This window comes from Ascochyta rabiei, chromosome 1 (assembly GCF_004011695.2).
Source record: "Ascochyta rabiei chromosome 1, complete sequence".
In the NCBI taxonomy this organism is placed as follows: Eukaryota; Fungi; Ascomycota; class Dothideomycetes; order Pleosporales; family Didymellaceae; genus Ascochyta; species Ascochyta rabiei.
In genome coordinates, this window is record NC_082405.1 from 3,005,947 (window position 1) to 3,031,935 (window position 25,989).

The 25,989-nt window shown below is 55.4% G+C and overlaps 9 protein-coding genes across 9 annotated transcripts, besides 14 other annotated features; 4 read left to right on the forward strand and 5 right to left on the reverse strand.

The window, feature by feature from the left end:
• Positions 1-21: part of a tandem repeat that runs on past the window's edge.
• Positions 22-80: a tandem repeat.
• A 3-nt stretch (positions 81-83) lies between these two features.
• On the forward strand, positions 84-6,254 carry EKO05_0000902 (guanine nucleotide exchange protein for ADP-robosylation factor; the record flags this gene model as incomplete). The annotated part of the gene is made up of 2 exons (XM_038936993.2): positions 84-4,428; positions 4,477-6,254. 2 exons carry the CDS (start codon positions 84-86, stop codon positions 6,252-6,254), a joined length of 6,123 nt encoding a protein of 2,040 aa, XP_038803446.2.
• Positions 613-653: a tandem repeat.
• Positions 913-970: a tandem repeat.
• Positions 1,356-1,394: a tandem repeat.
• A 62-nt stretch (positions 6,255-6,316) lies between the features above and the next one.
• Positions 6,317-6,393: a tandem repeat.
• Positions 6,394-6,515: 122 nt separating this feature from the next.
• Positions 6,516-6,573: a tandem repeat.
• A 2,660-nt stretch (positions 6,574-9,233) lies between these two features.
• EKO05_0000903 (uncharacterized protein) lies at positions 9,234-11,010 on the reverse strand (the record flags this gene model as incomplete). Its single annotated transcript, XM_038936426.1, has 2 exons — positions 9,234-9,947; positions 10,003-11,010. The coding sequence occupies 2 exons, from the start codon at positions 11,008-11,010 to the stop codon at positions 9,234-9,236; spliced, it is 1,722 nt and encodes a 573-aa protein (XP_038803447.1).
• Positions 10,244-10,296: a tandem repeat.
• A 468-nt stretch (positions 11,011-11,478) lies between the features above and the next one.
• EKO05_0000904 (uncharacterized protein) lies at positions 11,479-12,848 on the forward strand (the record flags this gene model as incomplete). Its single annotated transcript, XM_038936409.1, has 2 exons — positions 11,479-12,375; positions 12,480-12,848. 2 exons carry the CDS (start codon positions 11,479-11,481, stop codon positions 12,846-12,848), a joined length of 1,266 nt encoding a protein of 421 aa, XP_038803448.1.
• A 788-nt stretch (positions 12,849-13,636) lies between these two features.
• EKO05_0000905 (uncharacterized protein) lies at positions 13,637-14,065 on the forward strand (the record flags this gene model as incomplete). The annotated part of the gene is made up of 1 exon (XM_038944834.1): positions 13,637-14,065. The coding sequence occupies one exon, from the start codon at positions 13,637-13,639 to the stop codon at positions 14,063-14,065; it is 429 nt and encodes a 142-aa protein (XP_038803449.1).
• Positions 13,877-13,918: a tandem repeat.
• Positions 14,066-14,467: 402 nt separating the features above from the next.
• EKO05_0000906 (uncharacterized protein) lies at positions 14,468-15,196 on the reverse strand (the record flags this gene model as incomplete). The annotated part of the gene is made up of 1 exon (XM_038944835.1): positions 14,468-15,196. The coding sequence occupies one exon, from the start codon at positions 15,194-15,196 to the stop codon at positions 14,468-14,470; it is 729 nt and encodes a 242-aa protein (XP_038803450.1).
• A 993-nt stretch (positions 15,197-16,189) lies between these two features.
• On the reverse strand, positions 16,190-17,230 carry EKO05_0000907 (uncharacterized protein; the record flags this gene model as incomplete). Its single annotated transcript, XM_038944836.2, has 1 exon — positions 16,190-17,230. One exon carries the CDS (start codon positions 17,228-17,230, stop codon positions 16,190-16,192), a length of 1,041 nt encoding a protein of 346 aa, XP_038803451.2.
• Positions 17,048-17,077: a tandem repeat.
• Positions 17,231-17,895: 665 nt separating the features above from the next.
• EKO05_0000908 (uncharacterized protein) lies at positions 17,896-20,045 on the reverse strand (the record flags this gene model as incomplete). The annotated part of the gene is made up of 4 exons (XM_038936660.1): positions 17,896-18,768; positions 18,818-19,221; positions 19,270-19,371; positions 19,430-20,045. The coding sequence occupies 4 exons, from the start codon at positions 20,043-20,045 to the stop codon at positions 17,896-17,898; spliced, it is 1,995 nt and encodes a 664-aa protein (XP_038803452.1).
• A 1,561-nt stretch (positions 20,046-21,606) lies between these two features.
• On the forward strand, positions 21,607-22,623 carry EKO05_0000909 (2-dehydropantoate 2-reductase; the record flags this gene model as incomplete). The annotated part of the gene is made up of 1 exon (XM_038944837.1): positions 21,607-22,623. One exon carries the CDS (start codon positions 21,607-21,609, stop codon positions 22,621-22,623), a length of 1,017 nt encoding a protein of 338 aa, XP_038803453.1.
• A 63-nt stretch (positions 22,624-22,686) lies between these two features.
• Positions 22,687-22,718: a tandem repeat.
• A 65-nt stretch (positions 22,719-22,783) lies between these two features.
• Positions 22,784-25,493, reverse strand: EKO05_0000910 (Phospholipase A(2); the record flags this gene model as incomplete). Its single annotated transcript, XM_038936504.1, has 2 exons — positions 22,784-25,166; positions 25,297-25,493. 2 exons carry the CDS (start codon positions 25,491-25,493, stop codon positions 22,784-22,786), a joined length of 2,580 nt encoding a protein of 859 aa, XP_038803454.1.
• Positions 22,850-22,909: a tandem repeat.
• Positions 23,248-23,307: a tandem repeat.
• Positions 25,204-25,258: a tandem repeat.
• Positions 25,494-25,989: the final 496 nt, after the last annotated feature.

The following is a 25,989-nucleotide window of genomic DNA, read 5'->3' on the forward strand; positions in this document are numbered from 1 at the left end:
CCCAGCACCCAGCACCCAGCATGATCGAGGGCCGCGCACCCACGCCCTGACGCCGAGACTCCAGACTCGAGACGCGCACCACCATGGCCGACCACGACGAGCCCCCAGCTGCCCCGGCCGCGCAGCCCGCGGAGGAAGAGCGAGTGCCGGAAGAGGCGCTGCAGGAAGAGAGGTCCCACGAGACTTTCCAAGAGACGTCCCACGAGACTTTCCAAGAGACGTCCCACGAGACTTTCCAGCCAGACACGCCCGAGCCAGACACCTCCTTGGCAGAAGACGAGGGCCACACACCCTCAGCAGAAGACGAGGCCCACGCACAGCAGGACACACCCGAGCCAGACACACCCGAGCCAGACACACCCCAGCCAGACACACCCCAGCCAGACACACCCCAGCCAGACACACCCCAGCCAGACACACCCCAGCCAGACACACCCCTACCAGAAGACGAGGGCCACACACAGCCAGACACAGACACAGACACACGGCAGCCCGCCCCCAACGTCCTCAACGTCCCCAACGTCCCCAACGGCGCAGACACGCCGCGCTCGTCGGAGCAAATCTTCGACCACCGCATCCACGCCCACCCCCGCCCGCGAACAGACTCGCAGTCCACCGCCGCCACCGCAGCCACCGCCGCCACCGCCGCCACCCGCAGCTCGCTCGTCTTCGTCGGCACCGCCCTCGACACCATCGCCGCCTCCAAGGACGCCCGCAAGAACAAAAAGCTCGGCGATGCCTCCGCCGCCGCCCTGGCCGCCATCAAGCGCGAGGGCGACCCCGCCCGCATCAGCCCCGAGCTGCTCTTCGAGCCCCTGCGCCTGGCCTCGGAGGTCGCAAACGTCCCCGTCTCCATCACCGCCCTCGACTGCATCGGCAAGCTCATCAGCTACTCGTACTTCTCCGTCCCCGCCGACCACCACCCACACCCACACCCACACCCCGACCCCGACAACCCCGACCCCGCCCCGCTCATCGACCGCGCCATCGACACCATCTGCGACTGCTTCCAGGGCGAGGCCACCCACCCAGACGTCCAGCTGCAGATTGTCAAGTCGCTGCTGGCCGCCATCCTCAACCACAAAATCGTCGTCCACGGCGCCGGCCTGCTCAAGGCCGTGCGCCTGACCTACAACATCTTCCTGCTGTCCAAGTCCAGCGCAAACCAGCAGGTCGCCCAGGGCGCCCTGACCCAGATGGTCGGCACCGTCTTCGAGAGGGTCAAGGCCCGCATCGCCGTCAAGGAGGCCCGTGTCAACCTGGACCCTCCCTCGCTCAACCACAAGCACCCCTCCGACGACAGCCTGGATCAGTCCGACCAAGATGCCACTCCGCACCTGCTTCCCTCCCCTCTCACCACCGACCCAGACCCCGCCCAGGACCTGGACCTCGACGAGCCCAGCGACCGGCCCGTCCACATGCACACCGGGCCCAAGATCACCCTGCAGAGCTTCGAGAACAACATGAGCTTCAACGACGACCGCATACACGACAACGCACCCACCCTAGTCACCCGCATCAGAGGGAAGCCCAGCTCGCGCCATGCATCGGCCGCCGACACCAACTCCTCAATCAACCCCTCCACAACCACCCCCCTCCACCCCGATGAAGACGACGAAGACGAAATCTTCGTCAAGGACGCCTACCTGGTCTTCCGCGCAATGTGCCGCCTGAGCACAAAGGGCCTGTCCCTCGACCACGCTCAGGACGTCCGCTCCCAAGGCATGCGCTCGAAGCTGCTCTCCCTGCACATGGTCCACACCATCCTGCACAACAACATCGCCGTCTTCGTCTCGCCCTACGCCACCATCAAGAGCGCCAGCGGCGACGAGCCCACCACCTTTGTGCAGGCCATCAAGCAGTACCTGTGTCTGAGCTTGAGTCGCAACGGCGCCAGCTCCGTCAAGCCCGTCTTCGAGGTCGCCTGCGAGATCTTCTGGCAGATGCTCAAGTACCTCCGCGTCATGCTCAAGAAGGAGGTCGAGGTCTTCCTCAAGGAAATCTACCTGGCCACCCTCGACAAGCGCGCTGCCCCCGCCTTCCAGAAGCAGTACGTCCTGACCCTCTTCAGACGCCTGGCCGCAGACCCCCGTGCCTTGGTCGAGGTCTACCTCAACTACGACTGCGACCGCACGGCCCTCGACAACATGTACCAGCGCGTGGTCGAGCATCTGTCCAAGATCTCCAGCAACCCAGTCACCATCACCCCGATGCAGCAGCAGGCCTACCGAGACCACCGCGAGAAGCAGAGCAGGCAGATGGACTGGCAGACCCGAGGCACCCTGCCCCCCTCGCTCACCACCGTCTCCATGAACTCGGCCAACGACGCGGACGGAGCCTACCCTCAAGACTACGCCATGAAGCAAGAGTCTCTGGAGGCGCTGGTCGAGATCCTGCGATCGCTGGTCGACTGGGCCCAGCAGTCTCTGCCAGAACACACAAACCCACAGGCTCAAGACCCGAGGCTGTCCTTGGACGACCTCAGGGTCTCCATCGACACGCGAACGCTCACCGACTCACCAGCCGTCGGCGCCGACTCGGGCACAGTCACACCCCTCGCAGAGGACGACTACAGCTCGCTGGAGAAGGCGAAGCAGAGGAAGACCGCCATGACAAACGCCGTGCGCCAGTTCAACTACAAGCCCAGCAAGGGCCTCAAGGTCCTGCTCAACGACGGCTTCATCCCTTCAGACGCCCCCGACCACATTGCTCGCTTCTTCCTCGACAACGAACGGATCGACAAGGGCGCGCTGGGAGAGTTCCTCGGAGAGGCTGATCCCCACAACATCGCCATCATGCACGCCTTTGTCGATTTGATGGACTTCACCAAGACCCGATTCGTGGATGCGTTGCGCCGCTTCCTCCAAAGTTTCCGTCTGCCGGGAGAAGCGCAGAAGATTGACCGATTCATGTTGAAGTTCGCCGAGCGGTACATGACCGGCAACCCCAACGCCTTTGCAAACGCCGACACCGCCTACGTCCTGTCCTACTCGGTCATCATGCTGAACGTCGACCAGCACAGCAAGAAGATGAAGGGCCCTCGCATGACGCCCGAGGACTTCATCAAGAACAACCGCGGCATCAACGACAACGCAGATCTGCCCGAGGACTACCTCCGCGGCATCTACGATGAAATCGCGCACAATGAGATTGTCCTCAACACCGAGCGAGAGGCGGCTGCAGACAAGGGTTGGGTCGGCCAGCAGCCCGCGGGAGGCCTCGGTCTCGCCAGCATCGGCCAGGCGCTGACGGGCGGTGCTCGAGACCTGCAGAGGGAAGCCATAGCGCAAGCGTCCGAGGCCATGGCGAACAAGACGGAGCAGCTCTACAAGCAGCTCCTCCGCGCTCAGCGCAGGACGGCGACTGCGCTGCCCGTGTCCAAGTACATTCCAGCTTCCTCGTCCAAGCACGTCGGCCCCATGTTCGAGGTGACCTGGATGCCGTTCCTGATGGCCCTCTCTGGCCAGGCCCAAGACCACAACATGGACATTGTCCGGCTGTGCATCGAGGGCATCAAGCTCGCCATTCGCATCTCCTGCCTCTTCGATCTGGAGGACGCCCGCCAAGCCTTTGTCTCCTTCCTCGCCCGCTTCACCAACCTCTACAACCTGAGCGAGATGAAGGCGAAGAACATGGAGGCGCTCAAGACCCTGATCGAGGTCGCACACACAGAGGGCAATCTGCTGAGAGAGTCTTGGCGCGAGATCCTCACCTGTGTCTCGCAGCTGGACCGCTTCCAGCTCATCTCGGCCGGCATAGACGAGCGCGCGGTGCCTGATGTGTTGAAGTCCAACGCGGGGTCGCAGTCGAAGAAGAACGTCCACGTTGCCGGAAACCGCCGGCGGCAGTCACACGCCAACAGCGTGCACTTCTCCGCGGACGTGGCAGAGGAGAGTCGCTCCACCGACATGGTCCGAGGCGTGGACCGCATCTTCACCTGCAGCGCGAATCTATCCGGTGAGGCCATTGTCGACTTCGTCAAGGCGCTCGTCCAGGTCAGCTGGCAAGAGATCCAGTCGTCTGGCCAGAGCGAGTCGCCGCGCACCTACAGCCTGCAGAAGCTGGTCGAGATTAGCGGATACAACATGACTCGCGTGCGCTTCGAGTGGACCAACATCTGGCAAGTGCTGGGCGCCCACTTCAACGAGGTCGGGTGCCACACCAACACAAACGTCGTCTACTTTGCCCTCAACTCGCTACGACAGCTGTCGATGAAGTTTATGGAGATTGAGGAGCTGCCCGGGTTCAAGTTCCAGAAAGACTTCCTCAAACCATTCGAGCACATCATCAACAATGCAAGCGTCGTGTCCGTCAAGGACATGGTCCTGCGCTGCCTCATCCAGATGATACAAGCGCGCGGCGAGAACATCCGATCTGGCTGGAAGACCATGTTCGGCGTCTTCACCGTGGCCGCCAGGGAGCCCTACGGTAAGCTCATCGCCACCGCTCTCCACTCGCTTCGCTAACAACACGCAGAGGGCATCGTCAATCTTGCCTTTGAGAACGTCACGCAGGTCTACAACACGCGCTTCGGCGTCGTCATCTCGCAAGGCGCCTTTGCTGATCTGATCGTCTGTCTGACGGAATTCTCGAAGAACTACAAGTTTCAGAAGAAGTCGCTGCAGGCCATTGAGCTGTTGAAGTCGTCGGTGCCGAAGATGCTGCGGACCCCAGAGTGCTCGCTGTCGGCTCACGCCGGCTACCTGAAGCACTCCGAAACGGGCTCTTCCATCCCCAAGCAGCCCACCCGACAGACGCAGGAAGAGCAGTTCTGGTTCCCGGTCCTGTTCGCCTTCCACGACGTGCTCATGACCGGCGAAGACCTCGAAGTGCGCTCCAGAGCGCTGAGCTACCTCTTCGACACGCTCATCAGCTACGGCAGCAACTTTCCGCGTGAGTTCTGGGACATGCTCTGGCGACAGCTGCTCTACCCCATCTTCATGGTCCTCAAGTCCAAGTCGGAGATGACAAAGGTGCTCAACCACGAAGAGCTCTCCGTCTGGCTCTCCACAACCATGATCCAGGCCCTCCGCAACATGATCAAGCTGTTCACGCACTTTTTCGAGTCGCTCGAGTACATGCTCGACCGCTTCCTCGATCTGCTGGCGCTCTGCATCTGTCAGGAGAACGACACGCTCGCCCGCATCGGCAGCAACTGCCTGCAGCAACTCATCCTCCAGAACGTGCAGAAGTTCAAGCCGGAACACTGGAGCCAGATCGTCAAAGCCTTTGTCGATCTCTTCCACCGCACCGAAGCTTCAGCGCTCTTCTCCGCTGCCACCAGCGGCTCCGCCACGCCTCTCAACGGCGGCCGTAGCCATTCCGATGACGCAAGGTCCATCGCCGAATCTTCCAACACCGCGCCGGAGACCCCGCCCTCTGAGCAGGAAAACCCGTCCGCCGGGCTCGGCATCAATGGCCTCGACACCCCGCGCCGCCCTTCTCTCGTCACCGAGGCCACCGCCGGCGATGTTCCCACACGGCAGACCACAGACCTCGAAGACTACCGCCCGGAGGATGGCAACCTGCAGCAACCTCCTGTCGTCGTCACTGCAGCACGACGCCGGTTCTTCAACCAGATCATCACAAAATGCGTCCTCCAACTCCTCATGATAGAAACCGTGCAGGAGCTCTTCGGTAACGAACTCGTCTACTCCAACATCCCATCCGGCGAGCTGCTCCGCCTCATGGCGGTGCTCAAGAAATCCTACCACTTCGCCAAGCGCTTCAACGCCGACCGCGACCTGCGCTCGCGCCTCTTCCGCGAGGGCTTCATGAAGCAGCCCCCCAACCTCCTCAAGCAAGAGTCGGGCTCCGCCTCTGTTTACGTCGGCATCCTCTTCCGCATGTACCACGATACGAGCAGCGACCGCGCCGCCAGCCGCAGCGAGACGGAAAAAGCCCTCATCCCGCTGTGCGAGGACATCATCCAGTCGTACATTGAACTCGACGAGGAGACGCAGCAGCGAAATATCGTCACCTGGCGGCCGGTCGTCGTCAGCGTGCTCGATGGGTATGCTGGGTTCCCGGACGCTGAATTCGAGCGCCTAACCGATGTGTTTGCACCCTTGATTGTTGGCCTGCTAGGCACTGAGATGGCGACAGACGTCCAGAGGAGCGTGCAGGCGCTGGTCATGCGCGTTTTTGAAAGGAAGTTGGGCACCGGCCCAGTGAAATTGATGGGCCCCGAGGAGCGGCGCAGGGGCAGCGGCGTCGGGAGTCCAGAGGTAGGGAGAACGCCTCGGCTGCGGTAGAGGAGCGATGGAATCCTTCACTTTTCAGAGTTTTACGATGTAGGGCTGTGTACTATATATACCATCTATCCTATCATCATTACAATTATTATTGTCATCATCATCTTATCACCATCATCACCATCATCACCATCATCATTCTTGTTCTTCACACAACTTCTGCACTACTCTACAACCATCTTCCATGCAGGACCTCGCGCCTTCTGCCACTATACAGATAAACCAGCTCCACTCTGCCCATCTACTCCCCTATACATCAACTCCTTCATGACCTTTTCACTTACTTCCTTCCTTGCGTCCTTCCTTGCGTCCTTCCTTCAAATCAAGGCGCGTGTCGTGAGGACGAGATCGTGATGCCATGTCATGTGAGGCAACGCATTACGACCTGTCATGGCGGGCGACTGGCTCGTTTGTCAAACGGCACGGCGGAGCTGACTCTGTAGCCGAAGCCAGAGAAAACGCAACTTGTACAAAGCCAGGCGATGCACATTTAGAGATTCGCTGGAGACTATAATGCCAACGCTCATCTCCATTGCTACTCAATCATCGCTACAAAGGCAGTCAGATGGGAACTTTAGCTAGGCCGCCAGCGGTTTTTACACGGTTTCTCGAGGTAGAGGCCGGTTCTTCAGTGTCCTCTTCCTGGAACCTTGTTCTCGAAGACAGCACGAGAAGCGCTGCTGCAGGTGTGTTACCCCTCTAGTGACAGTTTTCTTAGGCTGCTTGTTATAAAAATACATCCGGTCTAATATATAGAGTCGTCTTATTTTAGTGTTTGAAATTTCTTTAAGACAAGCTTTTTACAACGTCTTAGGACTATACCTATTTGCGTTGCCATAGTTAACGCTACTAAGCTTAGAGTTGAAATAATTACAGCTACTAGCATTAAGCTACAGAATGCCATAGACAGGATCTCTATGTAGCACTGCTGTAAGGCCAAAGCTATAAGCCTGGCCGTCTTGTTGTCTATAAAACGCTTACTCAATGCAAAATTTGGTGTAGGTGAATGCAAGTTTGCGATCATGTGCTTCACTGTGGCCTTGGGGATGGGGCTAGGTGCATGTAGCAGGACGTGCCTGCTATAACAAGCAAGATATCCGCCTTCAGCCTGAAAATACCTTAGGAGCTGCCTCGCACTTTACTTCTTCCTGATCACAGCGCCTCCACGTCTCCTTCAGCTGATGAACAGATTAAGATAGCGAGCGTTGACGCTCTTGCCGAGAGGGAAGCCGGTATCAACCACAGACATGAGTCTAAACCGCGTGTGCTGTCATAGATACCGAATAATGACTACCTAGAGAGGAACAGGTCCAGTCTCTCTGGAAGTATGGCTATCGGCCCTTATCGAGTCTCTACCAGCGTGTGGGATTACTCAAACGGTTCATTTGATACCAGAACCAACGCAGAATAAATGGCACAAGCCAGAAAACCTCATCAACTACCTGAGAGGCAGCAAGCTGATGATGCCAGACAGCAGGTTTGACCCTCTGGCTTATGACAACAACAGACCAATACAGAGCCACGGTAGCTGAGAACCAAATACCGAATGGCATCAGGCTCCTCTGTCTGGGGTCGCAACATCTCTGTCACCCCCGTTTGCCCGAAACGGCTACCCTTGTCGAGAGTCTGAATATTCCTGCGGCTATGAATCTTGGAACACCGGCATATCGTACCTGCCCAGTGCACATGGCTCTGAAGTAGGCTTCGATGACTAAACATGTTCACCACCCACCAGTCACGGTGTTGCGACCATACTTGTCCAGGACATGCCATCTGATTCACTCGGAAGCCAGAGCGAAAAACCAACGTTGCAGAGTACTATGTTGAAGACAGTCCAGCCAAACGCTTCAGGCATAGCTCCGCTTCCAGTCCTGCTGGTTACGGTGGTCGACACGAGGATCTGATTCCCACTACTTCCAACAATGACCACTACACGAGGCCTAGCCTCCAAACCGCCGCGGAAGCAGACAACCCCAGGGCGTTGTTCGATCAGACTCCTGGCCCCACATCCGCTGGCGCTGTAAGGGAATCTTCCAGAGCAAAAAAAAAAAAAATCCATCTTCGATCCCCTCGACATCCATTTGCGAACAGTACAGCAGAGGGACGAAGAAATCGTCTCCTGCTTCGGCGCTATCTACTCTGATCAGGCCATGCCAGTCTCAGGTCAGCTACCCGCGACATTCCCTGCGAGTATGCAGCGCACCCAAGAAGATGGCCCACCGTGGGAGCTCATCGACACAAGCATGCGATGATTCCAACCAGAGACCACCCACCAGATTCCTCGTCTCCGATTCCCCAAGACTTGGATTTCCAGTCAGCGACAACGTCGAGGTGTTTCCGTCTCGATCGCGGCTCTTGAGATGCTGGGTCTGGTGATTCTCGGCAACCCAGGAATGGTCAGAGATGTTGCAAGTCTCGATCGAGCATGTGACGACGGGATAGCAGCATGCTCATGAGGCGACAGAGACGGATGGTTCACGTTGCGCAACGAGTGGCTTTGTACACCGATACAAAATCTGCCTTGCACGTTTTCCTCGTTGAGTCGGAGCTAGTTGAGTCTCCACGCTTTGGTTGTGTGCAGTTGTAAAAAAATAATTGAGTAATGAGAAGACCCTGTGGGCATCATGGTGGTTTGTGGGTCGTTGTGTTGTGCAAACAAACAGAGAAACAAAAATAACAACAATCGGCGTCAAAGAATCAAAGATGCAAAGGTTCATGGCTGACACGCGGGGTGAGTGCATAAAGTTTACGCAATGCGTTGTAGTGGTTTTCATGATTTTACGGTACATCGTGATGCCGTACAAAAGTGTAGCGGCTATATGCGTCTTCCGTGTTTGTGAGACTATCGCGTCGCGCATGCCGTTATTTGGCGCCCAAATCTCCAAGGCGCTTGGGAAAACCCTTCAGTACGCTGTCGACTAGCCATGTCCTTTACTTGCTCCTTACTCCGAGCTCGTCGTTTACACTCTCACCACCTCTCTACATTCCCGCGCAGATCACCTCCTCACTGACCCACATGGTCTGCATCCTCCACCTGGTGATGCAATCGAGATGGTCGTCGTACTCAGTCCAGGTCTCGACGCCAAATTCCTTGTACTGCTCTTTCGCCCACCTGATATTCTCCGCCCAGTCACTCGTGTCCCAAACCATCGGTTCTGTCAAGCGATACAACTCACGGAACGGCGAGTGGCGGCGCGGCCCGCCAAAACGGTACGTCGACAGTGCGGAGGCCCAGAGCTCGTCTTCGTTGCGGCATCCGTCTTGTGCGTAGAGGTACACGGTGTACGGGTCGATAATCATGCGGTTTGCTGAAAGGGCCGGGGGTGTGAGGTAGAGGGGTAGGCGGTGCTCATATGCGCGGGCCGCGGCCACCATCTCGGGGGTATGGTCCATGAAGGTCTTGTGAGCAGGTTTTGCGGCTGCGAGGCCAGCGCGGAACTGCTCCATGAGAATGGCGGGAGACTGCTGTTGAATGAATTGACCGGAAGCAAGGCGCCTGCTGCGTGCGGCAGTGGGTGTGCAAAAGTCCGAGTCGTTGGCAGCTTCGTCGACAATGGGCAGCTTCTCGTCGTCAGACTCGAGCTCTTCGGTAGCTTCAAAGTCACTCTCCTCCTCCTTGGGCATAGGCGGGACCCGTGAAAGGTTGCGCTTCTTGCGAGGAGTGACGTAGCCCGTATCCATGATCTCGACATCCTAAGCATAAAGTTCAGCATGCATGGGTCAGTGGTCGACAGTATCAAAATCGTACCGTAGCATCATCGTTGTCAAAGTAGACTGGCGCCTTCTTGACTCGACCGCTCCTCCTCCTGCCACCCTCATCATCGTTGCCTTCTTCCATTTCGTCAAATCCGCGCTTTCCTTGTGAGAGTGAAGCGACACCTGTCAACGCGCTTCCTCGTGCCTCGCGCATGACCTTCTTGGTTTTTCTGGTAGCAGTTCTCTTGTTGCTCTTCTTGGGTTTGGGCTTGGGCTCAGGCGTGGACGTGGACTCGGTGTCGGTGTCAGAGTCAGTATTAGAGTCGGTGTCAATCTCGGATTCGGTCTTCGCCTTTTTGTTGTACTTTGCAGGCAGTCTACCGGGACCGTGCGCCTTGAAGAGAGCGTCGTATCGTTTGAAGACTTGTGAGTCAAGGTGAGAGTGAGTGACGAGCAGCGGACCCCCAAGATGCTTCACCAACTTTTCAAAATCGGTAGGAAAGAGCCACTGCTCTTTTGGGTGCTTGAGAGCGTAGTCAACACAGCGGGTAAGATCAAGTGCATCATGACCTGAAGGATGTTCCTTGATGTGAAGCGCCAAGTCCTTGAATGAAATGGGGTCAGCCGCGCAGTTACGTGCCAGCTCTACGTCCTTGCCCTTCTGCTTGGTAGAAACGTTCTTGGGGTGTGTAATACGGGGCGGCCGGAAGTCACCCACGTACAAGCTGTTCTCGTCGTACTCACGATCATTCTCGTACTCATGGCGTGTACCAATCGTCCACTCCTCATGACCAGCGCGACGCATAGCGTAATGCATCATGATGGTCGTAGAGTTGGCTTGGTAGTTGGCGCTAGGCATGATCCTCAACTTGTGAAGCAAGTGTGTGACCGTGACAGATCGACCACCGTGGTTGACGAATCTGAGGATAACGTCTATCGACTTCAGCCAATGCGGTAGATAGGCAATGATCTCGGCGGCTGTCAAATTGCCTTCAGGGAACGAGAGGTTCCAGCTAGGACTGCCTGCCCCAAAGGCATTGTTCTTTGCAATCGGCGCCATCCTGTCCGCTTTGATATTTAGTAAATCAGTACACACTGTGCGAGCTACAGCTGCGCTAAAGTGAAGCTTCCGGCTGAAGTTCAAGTAGGAAGGGGGCAAAGGCCTACCTGCAAAGGCCAATTCACTTCCAAAGTGCAGAGCAAAAAAACCTGGGGTTGCTGTCGTATCCGGACGATCCAAAGAGTGTGCTCAGATTCCAAACGTGCGTAACGACTGGACTGGCCAGGGGTGGAGGAAGAGGTTGGTGTGGGAGAGGCAGCTAAACGGGAGAGCTTGCGCTCGGGCCACAATACTTTGTTGTGCCTCCAAACAAGGCGTAGCAGCCAGATTGCGCGCGAAAGTTCCCTCCAAGCACTGACGCTTTCACTGACGCTTTGCCTATCGTCCCTTACAGGCAAGGCCTCCACCGCGATCCGGAGTCCTGCGCGACCATCTCTTTCCGTTTCTTTTAGCGATCGACTATGCGTCATGGCGGACCCCAAGCGCAAGGCGTATCGGACCAGATCTGGCTTTGGCGACAATGCGCCTCCGGGTGCCATGTCATTCCCTAGCAAAGCGAACTTTACTGCTGTCGAGCTACTCACATTCTTTCCGAACACCATCTATCGCGCCGACGTTATATATCGGATGATCTCGAACAGTGGCACACGAAAGTCCATCTGGGCGATTGTCAATAGTCATCGTGATCTGGAAAACGAATGGAGCGCCAATTGTTGCGGAGAGGCCATGTATAAGACGATGCAGAAGGCAGGCTACACACACTGGACCATCAAGAAACACGACCAATGGCATGCCCGTAGAACAACTTCGTGGGACAGAAGTAGTCTGGCGATGGACAACCTTCAGACAGCGCAGAGAGTGACGGCGAAGGATGTGCTGTTCGAAGACCTTGCTGCAGACGTAAGGATGATGCCAGAAGGAGACGATGCACTGGATCTAACAAGAATGGTGCAATACTGTGTGCAGAACTCTGAAGGTGGGTGGAGGTACCCAGTAGATTACGAAGAGCTGCTGGAGCTGCTGGGAGGTCCGGCTAAGGTGCGAGGTGAGAACAGTGATGAAATGGTTTTCAGAAGATGGGAGAACAAAAGACCACCGCCACCCTTACCAAGGCCCGCACTGTCGCTACAAGGGACCGGACTGCCTGATGCACGGAAGGCGCTGAAGGGGAACAGTCTGGATAAAAGGAGATCAGTTACAAGAACGAGGTTGGGAAGCGTGTCACTGAAGGCAGGTCCCTTGTACAAACGCAGGACCGTGAGAGAAGAGAGTGCACAAACGGGACCAGAAGATGCAGCGGATATGGAGGTTGTCGATGTGTCAGAAACAGACGGGAGATACGGCACGCCCTATGTGCGACAGCCAGTGAGTGCACCAGCGACGAGCTTTTGTTCAGGGCCTTCGTGTCGTTAGCCAGTCTAGAGGTGGTAATACCGTGCGACCGCGGCGTGGTGCTGACATGTAGCTAGGCTGAATACGTGCCACCGACACCCTGCATAGTGAGAGCTCCAGCGGCATCGACTCTTGCGCAGGTCTTCCAAGCTGAAGGCGCTGTTGGAGAGTTTGACTCCTACAACGCGTACGCTTTCGGAGGTCCTCGCCTCACCCCGCCATATCGCTCCCTCGGTCAGATCACACAACCTCACCCGTGGGACATCAGCGGATGGGCAGAGAACCTGAGGTGGGCATTTGAGCAGCGGATCCTGTTCGCTCTGAGCTCCCCAGAAGCTTCCACGTGGAACGAGAGTCCGGAACACATGGCCTGTATCGAGCGCGCGCGGACGCAGCGTATCTGGGCGTCAGATGAGCTGCTCGAGCAGATATTGGAGAGTAATTAGGACAGATAACGCTGCAGATAACTCTTGCTTATCAGATAAATAGGGCAGTAGACATCGCGAGTCGCCCGGAAAAGTCGCTGTCCTCTCCGACAAACTGCGTTGTGGCAACCGGCGCCCTCTGTTCTTCTGCTGTGCACGGCCTGTGACCCGCGGAGACTATCTCCGGCATATTCAATATACTTGCTGCTAGCTCTTGCATATGTCGTTGTTACGCTTCGTAGTGCGTTACTTTGTGCACAGTTATCAGCTTCGTGAGTGATGGGGGAAAGAGTGATGGTTTGAAGCCTGAGGTGCGAACAAGCACCAACGCCAGGGTTTCAGCTTCACACGCTTTCCCTCCCCGAATCTAGCGTGCAGGATCAACGCCATCCCTGCCGAAACCCACGACGAAACGTTCTCGCAACGATTATCGAACAGCACTCCCGCAATGTTTGCAGCACCTGTTTCGTCAGTTTATGCCCTACCTTACATTTTCGCAATGGGATTGTGGCTGGAGCGGTCGAGCGTGATGTTATGCTGGGGTGGAGTATCATCCTCCCGAATGCTTGGCGTAACAGGATCTGCGACTTAACAGTCACGGGTCTACGCATTGCGTGTCGCACAATCCAGTCGTTCATTTAAGTGTAGAGGAGCACCCATTCGCGGTCCATTCATCAACCTTCATTCGACACCCTAGGCATCGGCCATTCCATTCTCGAGCAGGACTCACTACAATACACTCCTTACGACACTTCACGACCAATATTACTATCTTTTAATCGACAAACAACCACAATCAGCCAGCCAAAATGTACTCAAAGTCTCTCGCCGCCACTTTCCTGGTTCTCGCACCGCTAGCTCTTGCTCAGTCCGGCATGATATCGAAGCCATCAGCGACCGCTACTGTATCAGATACCGAGGTCGTTACAATGATGTGGAACAGCGAAGCTGCCGCCACCGCTGCTGTCACTGCCACAGTTCCTTCTATGGAGTCTGGCATGAGCGGCATGTCGATGGACGCCTCGATGACTATGTCTAACGGCAAAGGGATGAGCGGCATGAGCGGCATGAGCGGCATGAGCGGCATGAGCATGACAACAGCCACTGGCAGAGCAATGGCTGGCATGAACATGACCGGCTCAGCTGGACGAACGGAGGTGATGCCTGGTGCCATGGGCGCTGGATGGGTCGTCATCAGCCTTGGAGCCGGTATTGGCTTCCTTGCAGGCATGCTATAGGCTGCTGAGAGATGCGCAAGACACACCACCATACCGTAATCACACTTCACGTGGGCCACCTACAAAATCTCTCGGGCCTCGGAGGCGGTATCTTCTTCACACGAGCTCAAATGATCAACAATGGAGAAAGATTCACAGAACACTGGAAACAACGCATTGGTGCGAAAACTGGAGCTGTTTGACGATGATAGTTTTTGACGCATGGATTCCACAGTCGAATCCAATTATCAAAGAGAAAATCTAAACCCAAATGCCACACCCCAAATAATGTGCACTCTTAACCCCCTTCACCACCATCAAGCTGCCATCAGAGTGGCTGCTGCGACGGATTTGCTAAAGTAAGACGTGAACAAAAAAAATCCATAACCCGTGAAGCGTCATACACTGTGAGAAGTAGCTCAGCTACAACTCGCACGACAGCTCGAAAGGGATCTCAAGGAGTTCCCATTTCGGCTCTGTCACCATCTCCTGATCTGGCGCCCTGTGTCCCCAGGCCTCATCCAACATCTTCTGCACGTTCTCGCTCGCCAGCCTCTTCATCTCCTCAGGCCACCAATCCTTCTCCATCCACTCACAAAACTGCGGCCTCATGGCCTTCATCAGACCGGCTGCCTCCCTGACGTGCCTAGGATGCGTGGTCCATTTAATCGCATCGTAAGGTGCCCTTCCTTTTCCCTCTTTGCTGTACATGACAGCCCAGAACTCGTCAGTACAAGGCTTGAAGCAGGAGTGATCAAGCGTGTCGAGGAAGATGGTGTTGGCGGTGATTGAAATGATTTCCGGGGTGGGAGAGCGCGGGGGTCCCCCTTCAGATTCCTCTTCGTTCCTCTCAAGATCCTCAAGAGTGGATCCAGCCCTTTCCTGACCAATCTCCGGGTCTTTGCACTTTTGCTTCTTCGAGGACCCTGCTTGCATGTCGGGGGCATCAGCCGTGTTCTTTCGTTTCGGTGCTGAAACTGTCGCCTTTTGGACTGCCTCTCCAGTCCCGGCCTTCTTTCGAGCGCTATATTTCTGCTTTGGCGCTCCAGCGGGCCGGATTGGCTTGTTGGTTATTGAATCTCTGGCATACACTGGGGGGCGGCCAGGCTTGCCCGTTTTCTCAGGAGGAACAATGTTCGATGTGGAAGACATGATGAATGTATGAATTGTGTATTCTGATGTTGAAAGTGTGTGAATGCAAGGATAGAGAATTCCAGCGGATGCACAAGGGTTGAAATAGGAAGAAGAATATCTCGATAATACTGAAAAATGAATGAACCTGATTTCAAAATTCCAAAAGTGCTGCTATGTCGTGTGGAAAGGCATCCGGTTCGCTGAGCAAAGCTGTTTCCCACTTCTTTGGGACTTTTTCGAACCAAAGCAGTCAAGATAAGAAACGACGCTACAGCAACCAAAGACCGTTTCTTGGTAGCCCAACAATGGTTCTAATATGGAGATCAATCAGCGTTCACAGATGGTTTCCTAATGGGGTTAGCCTTCCAGTATTTGACGAACCAAACTACACATGTCTATTAAAATTACGTGAAGGCAGTCTCACTACCACATACGAATGCGCAGTACTAGAACGGTGCACTGAGACTCAATATGTAGGGAGCTAGTAGTACGTAACTTGCATGCAAGATGGCCACTCTTGACGCGCCATGCCTACCTCCTCGGAGTATTTAAGACCAACAAGTGCATCGCAGACTAGGTATGGACCGTTTTATCCCAACCAACAGCAACGAACCAGATCACCAACAAACCAGTTGGGTGAGATTGCGGGAAGAAAGCGACGGCCTTTCAACTAAGGCACCAAGACTAGTACAGGCCTCATGCGCTAGCAGAATGAAAATTTATGGCTATAGACATGCAACTGAATTGGATAACAGTATTGAGACTGGTTGCCAAAAATTGGGCGAAACATCATCCAGGCTTCTACCGAGCCATCTCGCAATGGGACCTAGTCAGCCTTTGCAAGCCCATCCATGAGCAAAGGTTGCACTGCGCCTTGGGAATTAGCTTTGGCCAGATATCCACATCCTACGACCAGATTCCGCAAGACTTCTATGCTTTTATCTAAGAGCATGTTCTCTGAGTGGAAGTGCAAGAGAATCGCATCGAAGGGCCATGTGCCTGGTGACGCGCCTAAAGCCTGGTTGCGTGTGTCCCATCCATCGGCGTGTGCTGCTGCTGTGCCATTACCTTCTCCCTATATTCCTGCGCCTGCTGTATCACGTACTTCAAGTCCTTCAGCTCCCAGTAACACTGCCAGTTCTTCTTCGCATATTGGATAGCGAGACCTCGGTCACTGTTTGGCTCTGCCGGCATGGACTGGTTCGCGAGGAGGCCAGCCAGATAAATATTAGAACGCTCGCCGCGGCCGAGGGGAAAATACCAAAGGAACTCATTGTAGCTGTGGTAAAGAGCGTTCCCGTCGCTTTTCAGTTCTTTGCGCCGCATGTTGTATTGCCTTTTTCGCTGCTGGCGCTCACCCTCGAGCCATGCGCGTTCAGCGAGTTTGTTCTGCTGGCTCTTGTAGACACTAGTCAAGGGCGCTACCTTGTATTGCATGTTTGGTATTGAAGATTTCGTGCTTATAGGTCGTGGATTGTGCGTATGCTTGACTGGTGTAAGTTGTGGTGAAGGCAATTGGGTGACAGGTAGCGCCTTAGGCTTGGGAGTTGCCGATCTGTGGTACTGCTGAGAGAACTGCTGCGTGGTTTTAACGATACCCGACGTATTGTGGATTGATGGTGTGATCATCATGAACGACTTGTGCTCGGGATGTGCGGCTTTGATCGTCGGTTGTGTATTTTGTGGAAGAAATGGTGTCGTAAAATCCATGGACGGATTGTTGCGTTGTCGGTAGTGAAAGTGATTGTGAAGCTGCCACTTTTGCTGATGCTGTCTCTGGTCGTGGTTTTGGGGTGTTCGTCGTTGTTGCTGCTGACTCATGTTTGCGCTCTGCTGTTGATACCGTTGAAGATACGGCTGACTCAATGACTGCTGCTGCTGTTGCTGCTGCTGCTGCTGATAGTGATGCCGATGCATCGGATTCTCGCTGTGTCGATCCATCGTAGTAGGCCACGATTTGGGTTTGCCAGAATGGAAGCCAGGCTGCGCGTTCAAAAATGGGTTACAGCTCGTGACTTGTGGCGGCGCAAACAGCGTGGCTTGAGCGCCCATGTTTGAGCCTAGCTCAGGATTGGCAGGCAGCATGGGTAGGTTGGAGTAGCTCGAAATCGGGTTCGACTGCGTTTGGAAAGCTGTAGCGTAGCTCTGCTGAGAAGTGAGGTTATTGGCGTAGTGAGTCTCGTCAATCTACAAACAAGATCGCGAAATACTCAAGTTAAGGTGAGTGGGGCAAAGACGTGTGTAGTGATAACGATCATGCTTGGAGAAAGCAGACAGTTCACCGGGCGAACAATAGGTGAAGTTGAATATCACGACTAGCAGACGATAGTTGGTGCGTACATTTCTTTATTGCCATTTGCGAAGTTGATCCAGAGATTGCTCGTCCCTACTCTGGAAGCTGGCCCCGAGAGCAAACTGCAAGCAAAGCTGCGCACGGCAATCGCTTGGTTATCTCTAATACTTCAAACGACGCAAGCCGCGGTCATACCCCATCATTTTCTTTCAAACCGCACACACGTAATGTAAGATACCAAACATTTTAGTCTCATCGCATCCTGCCACCTTCATCCGTTTTCAACAGCCGGCCCCCAGCATAAAAAGACCCAGAAGTAGCTCATAATCAATTTAGTCTTCTCTCGCCTTCTTTTATGCTTGATTCTTCGAGAACCATCCGTAATGCATGTTCTTCAAGCTTTGAATGCCATGTCTTTGACACTTCACTCGTCGGCATCACTGTTCAGGTCGCGCAAAGCATTCACAGCTGTGAAACCAATCGAACCAGAAGACTGAGTCGTGTTCGATTTGCGCTTCGCCAGCGGAGAAGGCGAAAGTGGAGCTCCGTTTTCGCTCCACTCATCATCGGTATCATCTTCTTTGATGTGCTCATGATTCTGCGGTTCAGGAGCTACATCGGAAAGATTAGGAGACGACGGGTGCTGAGGAACATTTCCGTCCTGGAGATCGACGGCGAGCTGCCACACATTAGAGGTAGTATACGGCGCATTGTGCTCAGCACAGTACTTCACGCAGGCTGTGAAGATACCAGCATTCTCTCCATCGGGGTGCTGCTTGAGATTGGCGCACAATGCGCGAATGTAGTAATCGACAGATTCATCGTCGTCTGGACGAATGAGATCGGTAGCTTTGCAGTCATCAGCCTCTGCGTACACGGCGCGTTGCTCTTCTTCCCACTCGTTGCCGTATTGCCTCTTCCCGCTCTTGATAGCGGTGGTACACTTGACGGAGCAGGTATTACGGAGATATGGTGGCTCGACCTCACGGTGGTCGTTAAGCGCTTGAACGATCGACGCTGGGCCCCAGCCGCGAGCGTACAAGCGCAGTGATACCATCGGTTTCGATAGCGAATTGAAGAAGTAGACGATCACCTCAGTATCCGTCAGTGGTACCATAGGTAGCAGAACGTTGGCCGGGGGAATGAACCTATTGAGGTTGTGAATATCCCTCTTATTGATCGATGTTGTAGTCCTCTTGTATGAGTCGGGGGGACCGATCCTACCCGGTGTGTAAGGTGTTCTGGGAGTGTTCAGGAATGCGGCTGCCACAGCCGAGGAAGATGCAGGCTGAAGAGCCTGTATTTGGTCAAATGGGATACAGATGTTCGCGGTGCGGAGCACTTACCGAGGGCATCGGAGTGGGCAGACCAAGTCCCAGAGGCACTCCGTTCTCCTTGCCAGGAATGTTCACCTGCAGCTTCTTCCGGTACTTGGTTCTGCCAGGCATTGTTACGCCTTCTGCTGCGAACGCATCGGCTACAGGACGCTTTGCGGAACTGTTGTCGAGCTTTTGTTTCTGACTCAGCCTGGAGAAAGGGCTGCGATTGTTATTTTCAGGGAGACCATCGTTGACTGTGCCTGAGGGCGCCTGTACTGGGAGACTTGGCACGGCATGGCTTGCAGCGATAGAGCGAAAGTACGCGTTGTCGTGCTCGAGTTGAGCAACGCGCGCGTCGAGCTTGTGCATTGTGGAGTGCATGTGCCGGTTGAAATCAGCCAGCTCGCTGATGACGACGTGCTGCTTGTCAACTAAGATTATCAGCACGCTAAGAAAACCAACTATGGTAGACTGCTGACCTTTTTGTTGAGTCGCGAAGTTCGAGTCTTGGAGGATCTGCGTATAAACTTGTTGAGTCTGGTACTCGTTGCGTGTTAACGTGACCATGTCAGGTATTCCTGCTGGCGAGAGTCAATGACTGCTGTGTTTCAGATGTAGCGAACACTGTTTAACACATACCGGGAAATAGCATGTTTGTATTGAACATGCTCATGTCTCCTTCTGCGACATCGCCAGTCGCGTTGCATTGATCGAACGGGAATCCCTCCATGGCTGCCGTGTGCGCGTTATGTCGTGAATATGTGCGTAGAGGAAAGCCGTGACTCAAGATTCGAGTCAAACGTGTGGAATTGTGGCCTGCCAAAACGAGGTGATTTGGGTGTGTTTGGATGGACGCGACTGTTTGTTTTGGTAGCGGCGGGGCCGAAATCGCTTGAGATGAAAGCGACGACAACACTGACGGCGTAATGGCACGTGGACTATCCGCCACACCAGCCCCTCTAGCCTTGTAATTGCATGAAAAGCCCTTGCGATATGTGGCTGGTGCCGGCAGCGCAGCGAGGTCGGCAGCGAAACGGTACAGCTCCGTGGATAGCATCTTTGTCTTCACCTGAACGGGTGGCTTCGATCGCGGTGATGGCTTTAGTGGTACAGAAGACTTCGTATCGCAGTCGCCATTGCGAGTCGGCGCTAAAAGAGCGTGCATAGAGGTTATGGCTCCTCTTGTGCGTCGTGAGGGTATAGCTGCGAGCGGCTGCTCAGGGCTCACTTCCCTTTTGATCACAGGAGTGATCATTGTGTTCTCCAGCAGTCAGTATAGTACTATAGTTGAGGTTGAAGAACGTTGGATCGCGTCCACCGGAGAAATTTGCCAATAGGTGCTCGCAGCCGTCTGTGCACCTCGCCGTTGTAACGGTTGCAGCAGCGGTGAGAGTGAAGCTGGCTGCCGCCTGGCGCCTGGCGTACACACTCCGTTGCACGATCAAGAAACATAGTTGATAAAGAGCGGTGTTGGAGATGGTCGTGCTGAGCGAGTGTCATGAGCGCGAAGACGTAATTAGACTGCGGCGGCCCCAGGCTGAGGAAAGCGCAAGTGGATCGTGTCACGTGCGTGAAGGAGAGTGACAGGGTGAGAGGTCACGCTCTGATGGAACATGAAGCCAACATCGCCAACGCCCACTGTAGGCCAGACAGAATTGCCGCTAGAATCCAGCTGACAAGGAGAAAGAAGAAGGAAACAAACAGAGAAAGCATCCCACTGACATCACTCGTTGCGGACAACCTCAATATCGCCGGACCGATCTATATCACCAGGAACCGAATTCTTCAGCCTGACCTAACCTCTGTCACAATACCTCAGCAACCTCTTTCATGCTTGCTCCATCAAGCATGAGTGAGTTCGGTATCTGAAGACTAATTATTTTTCTCGTCCAGCTACCAATCTCCGCTACGACAATGGAGTCGATGCAGAGATCTACCAGACTATTCCTTCGGAGGAAGTTACAGTTGTCGTCGTGAGCTGCTCATCAACCTTTCCGCGTATGGATGACTTGCGTTTTGGTGTGACGTCGCGGAAACCACTAAGTAGGTAACGGGTCATGGATACGAACTGGAGCACCGCTCAGCTGGGATAGCACGTCGTCAATCGTCTGCAATACAAGGTGTTACTGGACGCTATGCTGCCCTCACGGCATTGCAATATCAACTTTGATGGGCAGATAAGTGAGTAAGCCCAGAGGAACACAGTTCACAGTAAGCCAATGGTACTGTCATTTGACGCGTTTGTAATGCACGCGTCGGGCATACGGGAGGCAGAGAAGATTTGGGTAGAATTGTTGATGAGCAGCACGTGTGTGTCTCCTGGTCCTGTAAAATCGACTTTGGCTGGAGGATGAGTACAGACGTACAATCGAACGAGTGATGGTGTGAAGAAGCGTGACGTCGAAGTGTCGAGCTCGTCATTGCTGGTGGCGCTAGTCTCAATCCATTCGCCGTAACTTCCTTCTCCTCACAAAACCACTCGTTTTGATCACTCTCATTTACGCACATTAGTCTTCTCTCAAAACAAGGATACACCAAAGAGCACCATTGACCAAAAATACCACGACGACCAGCAGCATGCCCACGCAACTCCTCGCATCTGCATGTGCCGAGGCTAAACTCCGCATATCTGTCTATCGATAAGATAGCACCCACCTCAAGCACCACATCACAGCTGTGTCTTTCCTTGAAGTCTTGATTTCAGGAGCCAAAGCCTATAGTGGTCGATTGCTGTTCTTATCATCATCTGGCGGCATTAGCTGCACCTTCCCAACACCGCACATCATCAAGACCCCCCCCCCCCCCAACAGCCCTACATGCCAACGAACGTCCTCATAGTAGGCGCCGGCGCGATTGGCGCCTTCTACGCCTCGCGCCTTGCTCTTGTCCCCAGCCTCTCCGTCTCAGTTATCTGCCGCAGCAACTACAAGGCTGTCAAAGCAAATGGCTTCCAAGTTACGTCACCCCAGTACGGCGACTACACCTTCACACCGACCCACACGTTCCCCAACCCGGACGCCGCGCGCAAAGAGAAGATCCAATGGGACTACATCGTCGTCTCGACCAAAGCACTCCCCGATGTCAGCGATGATTCAGAGATACTAGAAGGACTGGTTGGAAACGAGACCGCCATCGTGCTGATCCAGAACGGGCTTGGCGTTGAAGAGCCCTACGCGCGCCGCTTCCCAGGCGCAGCGATATGTAGCGCTGTCACAATCGCAACCTGCGCGCAGCCCTCTCATGGACAGATTAAACACAACCGCTGGACACGCATAAACAGCGGCCCCTACCTGCCACATCTCGATACAGGCAAACCCAAACCCACGGACCGCGCCGCCGAAGACAAGAACCGCGCCTTCATCGCCGCGCTCCTCGAAGGCGGCATCAAAGACGCAAGCGCCTACACACACGCAAAACTGCAACTAGTCCGCTGGCACAAAATCGCCATCAACGCCTCGATGAACCCGTCTTCGGTTCTCACGCTCGGCTCCACCAACCACGCCATGAGCAACGATGCTGAGCTACAACGACACCTGAAAGGCGTGATGCAGGAGATTCTCGACACGGCGCCCAAAGTGCTCGGCCAGCCACTACCCGCAGACTTTGCCACGCCCGATGCCATTATCCGATCCACGCAGCGCAACACCAGCGGCAGCAAGCCCAGCATGGCCATGGACTGGGAGCAAGGGAAGCGCATGGAGATTGAGGTGATTCTGGGCAATCCGATACGGATTGCGAGGGAGCGGGGGTTCGAGATGCCGCGGTTGCAGACGCTGTATGCGCTGGTGAGGATGGCGCAGGAGGTGCGGGAGAAGAGCAAGGCGAAGTTGTGATGAAAGAGTTGAATACAGCGAATTCGTGAATGATACACATGAAGAGTATACTGTTAGAGTGTTAAAAAAAAAAAAAAAAAAAAAAAAAAAGAAAAGGTGCTTTCATTCTCAGCCCAGTGGGTATCATGCAACATCAAACTCTCCCTCCTCTCCAAACAACCTAAGTAAAATGATCCCCATGATCACTCTCCCCCATGCGATGCCCCGCAACCCTCCCTTGACTAAGTCTCCACCTCCACCGCCTCTCCTTCTCCCTCTTCTCCGCCTCCTCCCTCAACTTCTTCTTGCGCTCATAGACAGCCCTAATAGTGCGCTTCGTCCTTTCGGCACCCTCATCGTAGTTGGTGCGGGCAAGCTGCACCACGCTATCGATCTGCTCGGGAGTGTAGACAAAGTTCCAGGTGCTCATGAAGTCGCTGGAGCGGGGGTCGACGCCGGGGCACTTTGGGTTGGCGAGGAAGGGGAAGTAGACGACGGTGATGCCCGAGTGTTCGTGCATGAGTTCCCAGTCGGCTTCGACTTGTTTCGACGCTGGGGGTTCTTCTTTGGAGAAGCGTTCTTCGGTGGAGCCGACCCAGATGTTGCAGAAGCTTAGGTCTTTGTGCTGCTTTTTGTTGGAGGCGTCTTGGGCTTTGGCTTCGTTGATCTTGGCGTTCGCTTGCGCTTCTGTGTTGGCTTGCGCTTCGTCTAGGTCGTTTTGGATTTGTTCCTCAGTTTCGTCGGATGGGGGCCAGCCGGCGCCCACGGGCCAGCCTTTGATGCCGCGCTGCCGTGCGTAGCCGTCGGCTACTTTGAGCCAGTTGTCGGTGCGGACGTCGGCGCTGGCATCGAATGCGATGAGGACGTCAACGTCGCGGCCAGGGCGGAGGAGAGGGTAGATGGGGAGGTTGTTGGACATGCCGGCGTCCATGAACTGGAAGTTGTTGTGCGTGAAGATGCTCTCGGGACAAGAGGGTGGGAGTAGTTCGCGCATGCCCAGGGCGTAGTTGGGTATCGAGGCGGGGTCGATGGGGTGGACTTTGACAAGGTCTTCGTCGCGCTCGGAGATCATGGCATCGATGGCAGCGAAGCCTGCGAGTCCGCGCAGAAAAGGGCCCACCTCCCTGTAGTAGTGTGAAAGCGTGGCACAGAAAGCAGAGCCCCAGATGCCCATGAGCATTGGCACACGCACTTCTGGCAGGGCCAGGCCGTTGTCGCGCCACACAGTGCGTCCGTTTTCGAACTTGCGGCCCATGGCCCAGGTTGGAATACCGGCCGACAGTTCCTCGCACCACATCTCGTATGGGGTGAACTCGAACCACTGGAACCACGCCTCCCTCCTCGCTTTGGCCTCGGCAGCGATGGGATCTTTCGTATCCATTTGCTCAGCGAGCGGTATCTCGTGGCGCACGGCGGTGTAGATGGGCAGAGGCTGCGATCCATCGTCGGTAAAGCGTCGCTGGTTGGACACCTTGAAGTCGTACGCGCTAACGGACAGCTCGCCCTTTGGTACCAGCAAGCGTGCGGCAAGCAGCGCGCCGTAGATGTCGACGATGCCAAAGTCGGCGTCAGGCACGCCCTTGGCCTTCTCTACAAGTCCGCTCAGAAGATATTTGTTCGTCGGCGCACTGACAAGGAGCTCGAGGGCGTCTGGAGGGAACGCGATGTGCACGCCGAGTCGATTCTTCAGGTGGCGGATGAGTTTCGCATGGCTGCGCTGGGTGATGTCGGAGTAGTAGAGCGTTTGAAGCCAGCAGCTTCCACTGACGCCCGCCGTGTAGGTGACGCAGTCGAAGAGGCCATGCTCCTTGGCTGAGAGATAGGAAGCGGTGCCCGCGACAAGAGCGCGCAGACCTCCGCCAGAGCCGCACATGGCTATGACAGGGACGTCGTCGGGGTGGATGGTGGCCTCTGGGATGTCGAGATAACGGGCGAGGGCAGCCTTTGTGAACAGCGACCTCTTCTCGCGGAACGACAGCTCCTCGTCGCAGAGCTGGTCTGAGACGCGCACCGAGGCGTCCCAGGTGATCTCGGGGTTCGTCTCGGGGTCGTTTGCCTCGTACCAGATCTCCTCTGCCAACGAACCCGGGGCCATGGACAGCTCGTTCTGCAGCTTCTTGATGAAGCCAGGCAGGACTTTGGCCCAGTGGGGGATGACATAGTCGAGGATGGAGTCGCCAATGTATGTGACGGACGTGGTGGGGCTCGCGAGGCTGCTCGAGATGGTCTGCCAGGCTGATTTGACGCCTCCCGCCTTGTCCTCCTCTCCGCTGTAGCCCTGCGCGATTCGTGTCTGCGATGGGGCGTCCTGCTCGCCGGGTCTGTCTTGATCCGGCCCGCTCTTCTCCCGCTCGGCTTTCTGTGCGGCGCTCGAGCTGCTGCGCTTCTGCGAGCGAGATACAGCGGGGCTCCACGACGACCACGCCGACGGCGCATCGAGCTGTATGGGCCGGGACGAGGCGTAGTAGCCGGCGCCGAGGGTCGCGAGGAGGACAGGGGGCCCGTAGCGAAGCGAGTAGGTAGAGGCGCTGGACCGCGGACAAGTGCTGGCGGTTGAATGCAGCCTGGGCCGTCAGCGCGTGTGTTTACGAAGCACAGCCATGGCTGTAGCTGTGGCTGTAGCTGTGGCTGTAGCTGTGGCTGTAGCTGTGGCTGTAGCTATAGCTATACAACTGTAGTGCCGGGTCTGCTCACCTGCGACGCGTCCCCCGCAGCCAGAGCTGGCCGAGGTCGCGCGCATTGCCAAAGCGCGCCATAGCAATGTTACGGTCAGAAGGAGAGGGTGTAGGATCCTGCGCAGCACTGGCCTGTAGTTTTCCCAATTTGCATGCCCGCGGTACGCTCAACATGACGAAGCCGGCTAATTCGCGACCGCCCGCAAGTTTCCGCATGTTGGCGATTCAGGTTTCGTGCCCCGGCGACTGCCTACTACGTCAACGGCCAAGCCCTGCACATGCAGGAACACCCACCTACCCACGGCGATTCTGCGAAAACCTCACAACCTGCATCTCGAGATAGTGCTGGGCATGTGTCTGAGGTTTTAGAACAGACTACTGCAGGAACCCACCACGTCTTCGGCAGTGCGGCTCGACAAGGCTTGTCCTATGCTTCATCAGCCTTCCCCACTGCCGTCATCCGTGGCGCCAAGCAACCGCCCCACATCGCCCTCTGTGCTCCACCTTCCAGTCTAATGTCACGACACTGCGTCAGATGTGTAGACCAAACAGAGCTGCTGAAAACCTTCAGGTCTCGTTCGACGCCAGGAGGAACAAGACGCACCTCAATCATGCCATACATCTCCGATCTTTTGCCTCGATCGACAGATGCCACTCATTCATCATCAATTTGACACACGAAGATCGCGATTTCGTGAACGAATATAAGAAG